This window comes from Chelmon rostratus, chromosome 11, assembly GCF_017976325.1.
Source record: "Chelmon rostratus isolate fCheRos1 chromosome 11, fCheRos1.pri, whole genome shotgun sequence".
In the NCBI taxonomy this organism is placed as follows: Eukaryota; Metazoa; Chordata; class Actinopteri; order Chaetodontiformes; family Chaetodontidae; genus Chelmon; species Chelmon rostratus.
In genome coordinates this window covers 25,542,904-25,555,367 of record NC_055668.1, presented here as the reverse complement: position 1 = coordinate 25,555,367, position 12,464 = coordinate 25,542,904, and the positions used below count along the sequence as shown (strand labels likewise).

The 12,464-nt window shown below is 41.4% G+C and overlaps 1 protein-coding gene across 1 annotated transcript; it reads right to left on the bottom strand.

Moving 5' to 3' along the window:
• Nucleotides 1–4,682: 4,682 nt before the first annotated feature.
• On the bottom strand, nucleotides 4,683–12,183 carry LOC121614224 (high-affinity choline transporter 1-like). The gene is made up of 8 exons (XM_041948037.1): nucleotides 11,983–12,183; nucleotides 9,712–9,828; nucleotides 8,901–9,056; nucleotides 8,547–8,695; nucleotides 8,266–8,409; nucleotides 7,827–7,980; nucleotides 5,538–5,755; nucleotides 4,683–5,267 (listed from the first exon to the last, which is right to left on the bottom strand). The coding sequence occupies exons 1-8, from the start codon at nucleotides 12,164–12,166 to the stop codon at nucleotides 4,707–4,709; spliced, it is 1,683 nt and encodes a 560-aa protein (XP_041803971.1). The 5' UTR covers nucleotides 12,167–12,183; the 3' UTR covers nucleotides 4,683–4,706.
• Nucleotides 12,184–12,464: the final 281 nt, after the last annotated feature.

Below are 12,464 nucleotides of genomic sequence, written 5' to 3'. Positions count from 1 at the left end.
TATATAATTGTGCAAGAAAACTGAATCAATTATTGTTTGTGAAGTGCTTCTGTCTTTCTTGAGTTTCTAAACTCTGTTTAACAACCTCAACTCTAATCTTACTTGCACATTCCTCATTTTGGGGGGTTGGAGGGGAGGGGAGAAAACGTCACTCGTCTGGACCCAAGGTCTGCTCCAAAGCCTCTGACATGACCGTTTGCTGAGCATACAGCATGATTTTACCTCCATGACTTCACCTGAAACTCAAACCACCAGCGTGCCAGTGTTTTTCTACCTAGAACCAGTCTGGGTTCAAGTTTACTTTTAACTGACTGACTATACTGGTCTGGCAGCAACCTTAGCTAACCTTCGTAACCTTAGCTAACATCAGCTATCAGAGCAAATCAAAGTCAATCAAGCTGCCAACTGGATTTTGATGCCCGTCTTTTCATGCAGTTACAGTACGGTTACTTTGAGTGGCCTGAAAGGACAAAAAAGACTTGTAGCAATTATGTCTCACATTTTATGTACGAAATATAAACCATGCCCCACGCCTTTGGCTATGGCTTTAACAAGCTCACCTGGAACTCCCAAACCCTGAATAACGCTGTTTCAACAACTTTTTCCAATCCAATTGTTTCAATGGCAGTGTTTCCTTTCTCAATACCAAATTTAATTTTCAATGCCAAAAACATACAATCACTGCTCTAGCCCAAGAGGTGCCAACCGTCAAAAGACAAGAAGAGAAAGCAGAAGAATAAGATGAAGTGTGGTCTTTACAACAGATTCCAAAAACCTCAGGACTGCAAATGAGAGAAATAACATATCCGATGGTCGATGCCCCATTTATCCTCCTGTAGCAACACTGCCCTGCGCCAGGAGCGCTGGCATCCACATCCAACTTAAATGAACGCTCGAAGTTTGGGGCGCAAGGACAGAGGAGAGAAGAGCTTTGGTAGCCTCAAATGCAGCCTGACATTCCACTGACCAGTAAAAAGAGGTTTTTGGACTCATCAGAGATGTCAATGGAGCAACGACAATATCCGGTTATCCCCAAAAAGCGACGGCACGTTTGAGGAGCTGGAAAATCTACAATGGCCTTCACCTTGGCAGCCACCGGGAGGACACTTCCCTGTCCCACTTGTTTACCTGAATACGTTACCATAGCCTTCCCAAACTCGCATTTGATCAAGTTCAGTTAGTTACTTTGCAACGTTCAACACCATTCAGAACAGTACTCATGAGCCGCTGAAAGGTAGCTGGTGCATTTCTAAGGCCAAAAGGCATGATGGTGTACTGAAGAAAGTGGTCGGGAGTGACAAAGGCGCTGATCCCAGAGGCGCGCAGTGTTAGTTGGACCTTCCAGTATCCTTTAATGAGTCTGGTCTGGTAATTGCGTTAACCTTAACGAAGTCATTACAGAAGCGTGGAGTTTGATCAGATTTTGGGACAATGAGAGAGGGTGAGCTCTAGGGGCTTTTACTGGGGATAGCAAAGCCATAATCAAGGAGATACTCTTTCTGCATTACAGCACACTTTCCTGGGTGAACACGGTATGCGTGCTGCTTGATTGGTTTATGGTCGGCCACATCAATATCATGGCTGAGCACGGTAGTTTGTGAGGGAACATCACTAAAAAGAGATGGATAAGTTTGGATGAGTGTGCAGATGTCGGATCTGGCAGCATCGGGAAGATGAGCTAAGTGTGCGGCTAAATCAGAAAGAATCTCTGAATTTCTGAGTCACGCACAGGAAACAGGGCTATGCCAGTCATCCAGCCCTGTAGGACATCACCATGCATCAAAGACTGCTTTGCACCAGTATCCCGCAAGATGGTAATGGGAACGGGTTTGTCCTCACCAAGGAGAGAGACAGAACTCTGCGCAATATGGCCTGAAATCTGCATCAACTTGGATTTGTTCAGTTTTTGTGGTGAGTTCTGAGTGTGTGATTTGGTTTGAATGAAACCAATTTGGGATGATGTTTTACCATTTCTGGACTGCTCTTCTTTTTTAAGAGTAGGACAGTTGGCAATGAAGTGTCCCAGCTCATGGCAGTAAAAAACAGCTTTTTGGGAACCGGTTCTTTCTCACACTGGGAACTGGCTCGCTGCGAACCGGGGAAGAGAAAACACTAAAATAAATTAATCAGCCAGAACTGCTGCAGTAGTGAGAGAGGTCACTTTTTGATCATTGAGGTACATTGCAATTTTATCAGGAAGCTGATTTTTGAACTCCTCCATCTATATGAGCTCACGCAAATTACTGGCGTGGCACCATCTGTCAAAGAGTGCACCTTTCTCCCTCGCAAACTCTACATATGTCTGGTTGGCTGTTTTTTCACATTTTCTAAATTTCTAACTACATGCTTCTGGCACTAGCTCATAGGCATGAAGGACAGTGGCTTTCACAACATCATAATCGAGACTAATCCTAGCCATAATCCTCAATTGACAATGAAGTACACACTTCTTGAGCTTTCCCAACAAACTTACATTGCAACAGAAGAGACCACACTCTCTTTGGCCACTGTAAAGTAGCGGCAATGCCCTCAAATGCATTGAAAAATGAATCAACTTCAGATTCTTTAAAAGGTGGAACAAGTGCAATGTGCTTAATCACATCAAAGCTGTCATGAGGTCTTGGGAAGGGTGACTGTGAGGGATGAGGACTGGCAGCTACAGCTACAGCTACAGCTCTCACCCTGAAATGCATGGCTTCCACCTCCAACTCATGGTGTCTCAACTCTACCTCCCTGATACGCAGAGTTAGCTTCAGCTCCTCTGCAGTGGTAGTAGTTTGAGCAGGGAGGTCTGGGAGTGTGGGGGGAATACCAGCTGTATCACCCTCTTCAGCTTCATCTGTTGGAGCTGGCTCAGCAAGCAACAAACCCCTTGCACTAAGCTTTTCACAGAGGAGGTCTTTAATTAGATAGATAGATAGATACTTTATTTATCTCCAAGGAGAAATTTGCAATTTCACTTTTCCTTGCATTTAGTGGCAAATGCACATCAAAAAACTTTGCAATCAACACTAAGTCAACCTTTCTACATCTATTTAATTTTTCTAAAGTTGGCTCGATTGTAAAATCTTCCAACTTGACCTCCATTTTGCCACCCCTTCAAGAAATAACTGTCATCGGGACAAGCAGAGAAAAAGCCACACAAATATTCAACTCACCCAAAATGACGACAGACCAAAAGAATGGAAGAGCCCCCAATTTATGCTACGGCCAAGCCTAGGGAATCCCGGCCATAGCATAAATGCTCCACTCTTTCCACTCCCAAGTGAGGCCAGCCAACTCAAATGGTCAATTTTAAACAAAAGTTTATTTAACAAGTGGAGCAGAGCCCTTAAACAACAAAAAGACCAACCAAATGGACAGGTTTCTAAACTTTTTCTCCAAACCAAAAAAACACTAGAAAGGAAACACAAAGGGATGCTCACGTTTTAAGTGCTTAAGTACCATGTGGCATGAACACACACACACAATCTGTTGGCTGTCTGTTGGAAGAGGGGGGAGGAGGAGAGCGTGAGGAGCTGCTTCTGCCGGTTTAAAAAGGACGCTCTGTCTTCTGGGCCAATCTGGTAGCTGCAATTTCCTCCCCATTCACCAATCCACGGACTCCACCTGTTTCCGATCATCCCCTGCTGCTCACACACACACACACACACACACACAGGCTGAGGTAGAGAAAGACACACCTGACATCTCTACACATTTATCTCTCTACTAATGACCAGTTCATAACAAGGGTCATCACAATGTCTAACTCCAGTCTCAGTTCAAGGTACAGTGTGTTGCCTTTTCTTGACAATGAACACATTTGTTTTTCTTCTGTAACTTTCCATCTGCCAGGCTCCAACAAGAGCCAAGAGCATATTGAAGAATGAAGAGATATATCCAGAATGCTGGATTCGTATTTCACATACACAAATTCATATTTTACACTGAACAGCAACCAACATATGAATGCAAAATAAGAAAAAAACTTGATAAAGTGAGTAAAACTGTTGGTGAGGTTAATCCTGTCGACTGCTGCAAGTTCCTCTGTTAAAAGATCAGAAGCTGAATTTATCATCACATGACATCACACTGCAGTATCCGTGAACTGTAGGGGCTAGAACCCAAGGATAATTTCGCAAAACGGAGTCGACCATCCACCCCTCTGTCACTTTACACTCACAGGTTGGACAGCCCAGTGATAAAAATATGACAAGAAGAAGAAGAGGCAGCATGTAAGACTTCAGATACTTCTGTTTGAAATTCCCAGTTTAGATGAAAAAATATTATATGCATATATTGTAGCAGACAGAATGTCATTTTTTATGGTTTAATAACACTATAACAACATAATATCAAGTCACAACACACTGAATTTCAATTTCATATTCAAAAATGTTCATATTTATTACACTTTGCAACAATACTGTATTGTGTATTTGTATTGTGTCTTGTGTATTTAATCTTTATGAGAACTTTTCAGAACTGAGAAAAACCAATATGCATGTGCAATGAACCACACAACACAGAAGCCCATCAGAAAGAGAAAATCCCTAATCAGTGTGAATGAGCTGTGAGAACAACTTTGATCAATGAATGGCACCATGTTGAAACACATTATACACTTTTAATAATGCACTTAGTAATTCTTTGAGCTCTACATTAGTATTTACTGGTCTATATTATCTTTGGAGACAGCAGATACGACTGTACACACAGGGAGGCTAACAATTTGTGCTCATCATTGGCTCTGATGCCTCGGCCTCAGAGTTGTTTCTGCTCAGTTTCTCATTCTCGTTATGTCCTGTGGCAGCATCTGTTGGTGTCAGTGGTTGTGCTGTTTGCTGGACTTTCACTTTGAACACATCCCACTTCTCAGGAAGTACACCTTTGTTGAAGAGCACAGAAGCCAGGTAGGAGATCAACAAGATGGTAGCAATGGCAGACAGCATGGAGATGGTCCTGACTGGAGAGTACTGGACATAAACCCCGTCCTCAAGAGTGCATCCTGGGAAGTGTATGACTGGTGGTAACCCAAGAGATGGGTCTCCACTGAGTAATCTTAACACAACTCCCACCAGGCAGCCCATAATAGCCCCGTAACCATTGGAGATGTTGAAGAAGAGGACGCAGACAAGTTGAGGGAATAGTATGATGTAGGCCACTTCACCACCAAGGAACCAGAACACTAAGATGCTGTTCTTCAGTATGGTGAGTGATGTACCAACCAAGCCCACGACCACCACAGCAACACGGATTGCCCACTGATTCTCTCTGTCTGATGCCTGAGGAAGAGACAAGAGAGGAAGAAGAGCAGGTTAACAGCAAATGACTGAGATTATCCTGCTTTCATATACCTCCCTCTAGTCTTCTTCACTCTTCTTCATACTTTGTTTCTCCATCAAGCCATTTTACTCCATTTATACTGTATTGAACTCCATTGTCTCTCTTTCAAAATAAATGTCAAACCTTCAAAATAGCAAACAATAGTTTTGTCAGCTTTTTTGTGATGTAGTTGTAGCAGATTGAAAAAAAAAACAGCTGCATTCTTTAACCTGAGGCCTCAGGATGTTCTTGTAGATGTTAGCAGTGAAGACAGAAGCTGCAGAAAGCAAAACTGAGTCAGCTGATGACATCACAGCAGCAGCCACACATCCAGTACCAATGATGGAGATGAAGAACGGGGTGAGGTGCTGCAGGGCGATGGGTAGAACGAAAGCTGCTTCCCCACGCTCATATGGAGATGGAGAACCATAGGTAGTCAGGTTCCAGTCTGAGGCATGGACACAAAAGAGGGAAAGACTGAAAAAAGGCTCCCATTATCTGTCTGACTGATTTTAAGACGAGCCTACTGTTTCTACTAATCTATGAGCTGAGCACCGTGTGATAAGATATAAGGAGCACAGATCTTGATAATTGGGTCTCCACTCTGATACATGGAATGGAAGCCTGAAATATTTTAGTTGTTAAGTTTAGTTGTTTCATAGACAAACATCAGTCGGGGAAGGGACTCACACTCTTAATTATGGCCATTACTCAGGCTGTGCCGCAGGAAGTCCTTGTGGGCCCTCCCCTATTTACAATTGACACAGTGTTTTCTGTTCCAGCATCAAGTTGCACCTTTGTGCAGATGATACTACTTTATACTGTGGTGCAGAAATTCTCTATTTAACCATGTCGAAACTACAACTTCTCTGTTAACCTTATGCAAATACAACTAAATTTATTGCTTCCAACTTTCAGGGTGAAACAGTCAAACGTTTGTACACACCTTCCCATTCAATGATTTTTCTTTATTTTTACTCCTACTTTTTGCACATTCCTGGCAGTCCCTCAGCCAGCATCATGAGGTAGTCACCTGGAATGGTTTTCAGTTTTTCTTGCCTCCTTAAGGCGTTTGAGACCATCAGTTGTGTTGTGACATTGTGGTATACAGTAAAAAGTCCTATTTGATTACTATATTAATCCATATTTTGGAAAGAACCGCTCAGCTTAGCCAGGAGAAACGACAAGCCATCAGTCAGTCAAACATTCTTTAAGTATCTTTAAATGCAATCCAAAAAAAACATGAAAAGCTCTGGGGTTACTGGCTCTCATGAGACAGTATGACCAAGAGCTCACTTTTCTGCAGAAGACACGTTCATTACAGTTAACAGTCTCAGGAATTGGCAATTAATGGCACGATAAGTGTGCACAAAAATGCTACACAGAGGTCAAATTGTTGCAAAGAAACCACTGCAGAGGGAAACCAACAAGGGGAAGAGAACTGCTTGGGCCAAGAAAAAGGCAAACAGATGTTATCTGCATGTGTGGTTCCCACTATTAAGCATGGGGGAGGAGGGGTGATGTGCAGGAATGCTTTGCTGGTGAATCTTATTCCAAATTCAAGGCACACCTAACCAGCATGGCAACCACAGCATTCTGTCGTGACATGCCACCCTATCTGCTTTGTGCTTTGTGGGACCGTCATTTGTTTTCCGAAAGTACAATGGCCCAGAATACTCCTCCCACTACAGAGTGAAGGCAAAGCAGCCAACAAGTGCGAAGGATATGTGAGAACTCCTTCAAGATTTGGTTAAAACAGAACAAAAGAAAATCCATTGAATGAGAGGATGTGTCCAAACTTTTGGCTGGTACTGTAGATAACATAAATTTGCATCAATCTCCACTATGACCAGGTTCAATATTGAGGGGATCACAGAATACAAGTATCTTGGTATCTACTGACAAAGACGATTGTTGTAGCGGTTCTCCCCTCAGGTGTGGACTGTGGGGATTCATTTATAGTCATGTTGTTATCTCTACTCTCAACATTCCTTTTTAAATTATAAAACCACTGTTCGCAATATCAATCAAAAAAGGGTCACCTTGATCCAAGCCTGAGGCCTGCTGTTATGCAAAGCCAAGATGATGGTGTTTCTAAGATTCTGTTACTTCACTGTTTCGTATTTACAGGTCTTGTTCTTTCATGAACACTAGCTGAACTGAAATGTGTTTGAATTGCTGCAGATAACTATTAATCTGGCAAGTTTCTTATTTTTTGGTAATAATTTCCAATTATTGATTTGTTGATTACTGGTTTCCTGATCCCTCAGAGGAAGTTCCTACCCCTCCACAAAGAGACCAGAGACCAGTAGAGACATCGGATCTACTGAGTCAGAGCCTTGCTCAAGGAGACTTCAGAGGGAGGAATGGTGGGCGCCATAAAAGCTGGACACAGACGTTCTTGATGGGAAGTCTTCCTTGGCTTTTCTTGCAAATGTTAAATCATTCATGTCTTTATATGATCAAAATATACAAATCAGTTTTCACAGTTTACCCCAGTATGTAGAAGCTGTTAATACCTGTGGATGCAGCAGCTGCCCCAAGCAGTATAAGAGGTATCCCAAACAGAGGTAAGATGAAAGCAGCAACAACACATGTGAGCTTGGCTGTGGCTAAGGAAGAAGCTGACAAGGTCCTCTGGTGGAGGCACTGGCACCCCGAATGCCCCAGACCCTTTAGTGTAAAACAGATATGTGGTTATTTCAATAACTTGTGCATCAAATAAATGCTGCAAATTGTCTGCCTGCTACTAGCACTGAAGCATTGATTCAAATGAAAGAGATATTTTTCATTTAAACCAATGCTCTTAAACTTTGCAATTACACTCACAGTTAATTTAACCTTGACATATATATATATATACCTATGTGTATATATATATATATATATATATATATATATACACATATATATATATGTGTGTGTGTGTGTGTATATATATGCTGTATTATTGCTTACGAAGAACAAGAAGTTATCAATCAGTATCCAGGTCTGTTTCAGCTCTGGTTTACCAATCCAGGGAGCATGTAAGGTGTTGTTCATCAGTGTCTGGCTAATGTCCATGGTGTGAGGATTCATCAGGACAAAGGGAACACAGAGCCACTGCAGAGACAAATAAAAATGTAAATGTTAAACACAAACAACTTTTAAAGGAACCCTTTGGAGTTTCTGATGCCTTGTGTCAGAATGTTTCCTTAAAACAAAAAGCCAGACACTGTATAAAAGTCTAGCAAACTCACCAAGCTGATGAATATGAGGACAAGCTGTATAACATCTGTGTAGGCCACAGAGTAGAGGCCTCCCAGCACTGTGTAGAGAATGACCACTGCAGCAGAGATCCAGATGCACACAGAGTAGGACAAATCCAGGACCATACTCATGGTTCCTCCTGTCAGACACACTCTATCAGTAAAATTTAACGTCCACTCGTTATGTTAACATTACATATCAACACAGCGTAGGTAGGAATTTACATCCATGTATACATTTTGTACTGAGCTGATCAAGAAAGTTTAAACACACAGTTAAAATATATGAATATGTAATATATGTATGTATGTGTGTATGTATAAGTGCATTAATTTATACTGTACCTAAACCAATTAGTGTTGCGGGCAGAAAGACCCCGTCAACAACTAGTGAAACCAGGCTCAGTCCAGCTGTTAGTACTTTTCCGTACTTCATATGGAAAGGGTCCAGCATCGTCACACAGTGTCTTTCTCTCATTGGCTTGGCAAACACCAAGCCAGCTTGATTTGAAAAAGGACAGACCACATCAAAATTAGAAAAAAAAATACTTGGTGAAGGTGAAAAAAGATCACCTTCAGCAACAAGTTTAATTTTTATATCAGTTTCTTTTGACATAAAATTGCAGAACGTTATATAAGATGAACACATATGTCTGTCTGGATTAGGGTCCTATCTGTCTTCCTCTGCATAAACAGCTGTGAAAGTGGCATACTTTATCCTCCATACTACAATATGACTCCCAAGTTTATTGCTGACTTAAGGAATATATATATTTAATCAATTTTGTGCGTCAGTGTGTGTCGCAGTAACAATTTGCTGATGTACACTGAACACACAAAGTTACAGATGACTTCTTGTTAAAACATTCCCTCACATCCACCCACTTGGGTCCCTTAAAAAATTCAAAGTGGATTGTTAGAGGTTAAAATCTGGATCAAAGGTGTCAAGATACATTTTCTTTTTTGGTATAGCAGCCATATTTGAGCAACAGTGGCTAATTATATTCTGTAAATGAACAGCATCGTTGTTTAAACTGATGAATACTAATGACTGCTGACACAGAGCACGTCAAGATTAACGTTTTTTTTTTTCCATTCATTAAATACATTTTTTGTGTTACACTGTATCTTGTCAGATGTAATCTGAAACACTTACTGATAATAAAAGACAAGCTGTATGCCATCAACATCACGATTGTCCAGGTTAGTCCCATGGAGGGCATGTACACCATCTCAGTTATGCCAACAATGAAGGCTCCTCCAACCCACGTAGCTACAGGATGGATTAACACACAGCAACACACAGTAATTTAATGGACAAACAGTAGCTATTTGGACAGAAGACAAAAGCTTGGGTGATAACTGACCATCATTAAGAAACAGTTTCGAAAATTCTGTTGCCACACCTGTCACACAGTGAACCTGCGGTCTTAGGTCTCCTGAGGATCTGGGGCCCTGTGACAGTTGGACACGTTGACCAGCTGTTTATCCAGCTTTGATTATGAGACAGAGTCTTGAAAGTCTTTCTTCAAGAGTGTCACAAACAGTTGCAAAGCTCTTGCTGTCTTGGCAATCCCTCTGTTAACCCCATTAGAGTTAGGCTTCTCTGGTTCCTGCCACTGGTCGAAGACTCACTTGTGACCTCGAAGAGGCTTAATTGGCAAAGGGCTCAAAGAATAATGAATTTGGCATTGTGTGAATTTTGCTTTTAACATTATCATGCTGCTTGTATCTTAATTTTCAGGGCCGTTTTTTTGAGTCTTAAAAAAATAATCTTTACTCATGTTTTTCTGTTTCATTAACAGTCAGCTTTTATTGAGAACTAAAAATATATTTGTCTCGTACCTGTACTGCAATTGTAATGAGTGACAGTGATTTTTGGAGTCATGTACATCTTGTCCACATTAACAAAGCAATTATCACGATTTTACCTAATTGTGCAAGAATTATTCTTGTTTGTGAAGTGCTTGTTTTTGAGGTTTTAAACTCTGCTTTAGTAAACTAAAGAACCTCAACTGTAACCTTATTTGCACATTCCTCAAAATAATCTATAACCACTCAATAAACTCAAATATTTCATAACTTATATTTCATTTGGCTTTTGTAGCCTGTTTGAATAAGACTTCATCCTAATAATAATACACTTTATCTGCATAGCACCTTTCATACAGGAATCGCAGCTCAAAGTGCTTCACAACAAATCACATGCACCAAGTGCTTTACATGAAAAAAAAACATATAGGATCAACATCAAACTATCAATTTCTTTTATTCCTATAAGGCAATGGCAGTCGAAAAATTTGAGACTTTATAGGTGAGCAATCAAAAAGTATTCCACTGCTATTGAAGCAAGCAAGCGTAACAGAGTCTCCCACATGGATGGACACAGATTCACCATTGGTGTCGATTAGCCGAAATAAGCTTATTTCAGCCTATTCCTGTTCGTCTTCCAATGGGTTTTACCTCATTGTGGATATTATCTGTGTCAGGCACGGCACAAAACTGCCCCAGAAAGAACCACACTGTTGAGGTGCCATGAGGGTTAAAAACACACACCATAGCCCATTAAAAGATGAATGAATAACGAGATAGGAATGTAAAGTCGACAACCACTGATTAATCTCTAATATTTCGTAGCCTATTTCATTAGGCTTTTGTGGGCTGTTTCAGTAAGAACTCTGCAGTGTTTTCATCCTAATGATACAGATATTCATGTATGTTCACAGACGTTTTTGTGGTGCTCTTGGTTTTGCGTTTGTTCTCTTTCTCTCCTTCCCCTCCCCGTTCTGCTTTTTCCCTCGCCCTCAGGGTGTGGCAGGAGGTATCGCTGGTTTGGCACTCACTCTTTCCTTGAGATTTTGGCAGACTAGGCACACCTGTCTGTAGTTCCCACCAATTAAAATTCCATACATGCCCGGACATGACGCTACTCCTGTGTCGTTCCCCATGTTGTATCAAGCGCTATCAGATAAGTTTGATAAGTTAGTTGCTAATTTATTTTCCAGTGTGTCCCTTGCTGCCGGTGCTCCAGTGTTTTGCCCTGCGTTCGGCTGGATAAGCTGCCAGATCGGACGTCGTTTCCAGTTCCGACGTCGTTTCCAGCTCCCAAGATAGCCGGTCTTCTGCCGCCACCACCTATGCATTTTGCCAGCCTTTTTGATTTAAAACCCTCAAACTCTGTACCTATGTCTGCCTCTGCCTCAGACCAGAAAACAAACTCATTCATAACATATTTTATTCCCAATATATTGTTACTTTTTTGGAAACTGTTCCTGACATTTTTCAGCCAGCGGATGTAACACCTGCCATGAAAAGTCCTTTAGAGATATTTCAAACTCTTATAGATAATTTCCTTAACAGTCATGGATATTTGAAATACCCAGTGCTACAGTCTCTATCTTAGTTCTGTCAGCTGTGCTCTCCTCACCTGTCATTGTGAAGGCCCCCACCACCCAGCTTATGCTCCGGTTTCCCAGTAGAGCCATATCCATTCCAGTAGCTGCACTTTTCTTCTGTTCCCTTTTGGACTTGAAAGCAGCCCAGATGCCGGTCCCAAGGACCAGCAGGTAGAAAAACACCATAGATATCACTCCTGGGATGTTGACAGCCATGATTGATTGGTTGACTGTCTTCCTCACTTGCTGATGTCTGACTGACTAAACGACTGACTGGCAGAGTGTTTATGAAAAGTGGCATGGACTTCCAGATAGACAGGAAAAACAAAAACCTCCTCCTCCACAAGATGCATTGATGCCCTCTGGTGAAAATCAATTTCTGGTCAAGTTACAAGCAAACAAGAAACCGTATCATTTCAGCTTTATGGCCAATAAGTTCGAACTTAACCATAAAATTAATTTCAGTTCAATTCAATTTATTTAAATAGCACCAAATCTCAACAAAAATGGTCTC

Coding starts and splice junctions, on each gene's coding strand:
- LOC121614224 (XM_041948037.1), bottom strand. CDS start 12,166: ATGGCTGTCAACATCCCAGGAGTGATATCTATGGTGTTTTTCTACCTG. Junction 8,696..8,900: donor CGCAACACTAATTGGTTTAG/GTACAGTATAAA, acceptor TGTGTCTGACAG/GAGGAACCATGAGTATGGTC. Junction 5,268..5,537: donor AGAACATCCTGAGGCCTCAG/GTTAAAGAATGC, acceptor TCTCTTCCTCAG/GCATCAGACAGAGAGAATCA.